Genomic DNA, 2,990 nt, shown 5'->3' on the forward strand with positions numbered 1-2,990 from the left:
CATAACGCATAGGCCTCGGACTGGACAGCTTTATGCAAGAAGCCTTCTTGGGGGTCCTGAGGTCAAGTTCGGATCCTGCTATTACTAAGTAATTTGAACTTTGAACCTACCTACTAAAGGGCACACAGGTGTCAGGAATCGATCTTCTTTTCTTTGAAAAAATTCACACAGCCAGACCCACCTGTCGCGGGAGAAGCCAGCACCCGATTGAAAAAGGTTGCAAAGGCTAAAGATGCACCTGCCAGTGCGTGCTGCCTTAGCAAGACAAGTATTCGAAAAAATCACTCCCGTGTGCAGAAGAGCAAGTGAATCAGATCGGTATCGTGTTCTTATCGTTCCTTTATGGGCTCTGTATATGTGACATGCCACGATATGATACATAATGTACATATCCTTCGAATGGCAGTCGAGTCGAAATCCACTTTTCTTCCATAGGAAGCACGGAACATTCCGAGGGACCGACGATCATCGGCATCTAAAAGTTGGTGCTCTTCCTGTGAATAGTTACCTCTTTATTGCGAGCTCATTATTACCTTTGGGAAGGCAAATGAGTCGAAATGACCAGGAGCGCTAAGCTTAGGTGCGTACAGTTCGTCCTAACTTTTCTTTTAAAATCGCCAGTGAACTACATCTTGTCATACATGTATATACAGGTGAATACATTTCAAGAAAAATTGCAATAAACTCCCCCCTAACTGTTGCGGTCATCTCAGGACGCGAGAGCGGTTTGTTTAACTGACGCAATCAGTCTTCAGCTAAATTTCTTTCAGATGAACTCGAGAACCTACCAGCTCCAGTGCAATTTGGCGATCCTATATTTATCATGACGCACTCGCCGAACGTGTTACCGCTCAACACTATGCTTTCACAACCGTGCGCTGCTGGCTCTGGCTGAGTCACCAATGGAGGGTCCAAAGGTGTGGGCTCTGCAACCATTCCGACGTGTTCTAACTTGGTCGCGGCTTATTTACGAGGTGAGTACCCAGTAAGTTAGATGATCGAAGAACTTACTAGAACCGTTGCAGTGACTTGAAAGTATGTTGATGGTCCCCCCCTCCGCAATGTAGTTGTTCTGTATGATGATAACGCAACTTCTTGGGTTCGGTGGTTGTGCGAGACTTAGCAGCGGAGCACCATCAACATGAGTAGAGGGTGTCGCACTCGTATCTTGGAGTGGACTCAGTGGAGTAGCGATGAGAGGCAAACATGACTCGTTTGAAGCACAAGGTAGGTTTTCTGTGGTGGAATGCATTGCGGAGATGGGCTGCGAATATTATAGCGAGCCTTTTAAGGGTTTGGCACCCTCTAGCGAGATCAAAAAAATCGAACTTACTATTTTCGGCATGAACGAGAGACGGCACTGGTATCGGGCCAATTCTCAATGTTCCTGGTTGATGCACTTAGCTAATAATACCAATCATACATAGCTTTGATCTTGTTCAAATCGCCCCACTTCGAAAGATAGTGCGATAGGTCTTCCTGGCTGAAGTGTGCCTTCAAGAAGAGATGTGAACACTACGAGTCAGACGTACTGTAGGTATTGTCTAACATAAGGCTTCGCCCCAACGGACAATAAACGTTAAACAATGACAAAAGAGAAAAAAAAATAGAGACGTAAATTAAAGCTGATCCCTGGAGCGAGATTTAAATCACCACGCTTCAGCGTCACTTTCAAGGTTTGAATCAGAATCTAGGATTGAAAATGCTGTGGAAAGTCACACAAATTGAGCTGAAAGAAACCCCATGAATTCGGATACAAACAGATCCAAACCCGAGACCGTACCTAATGTAGAACGCATACAAGTAGTAAAAATGGGTGGGAGAAAAGGGAGGGTGCGCAAAACTTGCTAGTGACATGACGATAATTCGAGTGAGAAGAGGCAAAGGATGCCAGTCTCGCTAGGCATAGACCGCTGGCTCCACTAAGGAGGTGGCAACGAGAGTTGCACGAGGCATATTTGTCACATGCGATCACCGGCATCAGCCAAGGAGGCAGAGGGACTGAACACAGGATGCGATGCACCGAGCATCAGCCCTAAACCCAGGATTCAGGAGGACGAGCACGCTCGTCCAATTACCCTGGTGTAAATAAAGTTAAACTCGATTAAGTACTACTAAAAGTAGTAATTGGTGACGCTCGGGCATCAGATGCCAGGCCTTGAGGGGTCCGATTATGGTTCGGGTGATGGTTCAAGCTACTCAGCAAAGATCGCAGTTATCATAGATGCATTCGAGTGAATCGGATCTGATAGTATTATTCATTCCTTCGCGATGCTACTTCGCGCAGAAAGTTTGCGACTTCGAAATTCCGGTCTAGTCTACATCTGCCTGCGCGCGGGCGCGCGTTGGAACTTGTCATTTTTACGACTCGTTACCGTCTTGAATGCATCAAATTAGCCATCTTCCAATCCGTTCCCCTCCACACTCGAACTAGCGGGTGGGAAGGAGCCTGAGTGTCACCATGACTTTGGCGAGTCCACAAGTAATATTAATTCCAGGCCTAGTAAGCGCAACAAAATCCTCCAAGTATTATATTAAATACCATCTCCACCGCATTACTCTCACCCTCACATCCTCACCCTGTCCACACACAACGACATAATCTTGCTCAAACTTGAAATCCGTATCCTGGAGGTTGCTTCGGACGACCTTCGTACGATGCTTTGAGGCACTGTCTTGTCTGAAGGCGGCAAAGCAGATATGGGATGAGGTGGAGGTGGATCTCGGACTGGGTCTGGTACTGGGGTTTTTTTGGTCATCTTTTGGCGCATCGGAGGTGGTGGTGTCGTTTTCACCAGTACTCGAAGCGGAAGGTGTTATTTTTGGCGTAGACGTGTTGTTACCGTGTTCTTATCGTTCGCAGGTTCCTCGACAACGTCCATAATCTTCCCGTCTGTGGAAGTGTGTAGATAGGAGGATAGAGAGCACGAATCCTTCACTCGGGCTAGGGAGTGCAACAAGGTATGTCTCTTTGTCACTCTCGAGAACCA

General features: G+C 46.8%; 1 protein-coding gene across 1 annotated transcript; it reads right to left on the reverse strand.

Moving 5' to 3' along the window:
- Positions 1 to 509: 509 nt before the first annotated feature.
- EDB93DRAFT_616131 (uncharacterized protein) lies at positions 510 to 1,563 on the reverse strand. Its single transcript, XM_041456877.1, has 5 exons — positions 1,533 to 1,563; positions 1,334 to 1,479; positions 1,012 to 1,264; positions 789 to 962; positions 510 to 735 (listed from the first exon to the last, which is right to left on the reverse strand). Exons 2-5 carry the CDS (start codon positions 1,343 to 1,345, stop codon positions 710 to 712), a joined length of 465 nt encoding a protein of 154 aa, XP_041300498.1. The 5' UTR covers positions 1,346 to 1,479; positions 1,533 to 1,563; the 3' UTR covers positions 510 to 709.
- Between the last annotated feature and the right edge of the window lie 1,427 nt (positions 1,564 to 2,990).

Source organism: Suillus bovinus (genome assembly GCF_016758785.1).
Source record: "Suillus bovinus strain UH-Sbo-P2 chromosome Unknown EDB93scaffold_455, whole genome shotgun sequence".
In the NCBI taxonomy this organism is placed as follows: Eukaryota; Fungi; Basidiomycota; class Agaricomycetes; order Boletales; family Suillaceae; genus Suillus; species Suillus bovinus.

What these genes read in the sequence shown, in the direction of transcription:
- EDB93DRAFT_616131 (XM_041456877.1), bottom strand. An exon ending in AAGTCACTGCAACGGTTCTA is followed by an intron (nt 963 to 1,011) that starts GTAAGTTCTTCG and finishes CTCGTAAATAAG; the next exon opens with CCGCGACCAAGTTAGAACAC. An exon ending in GCCAAATTGCACTGGAGCTG is followed by an intron (nt 736 to 788) that starts GTAGGTTCTCGA and finishes TGATTGCGTCAG; the next exon opens with TTAAACAAACCGCTCTCGCG.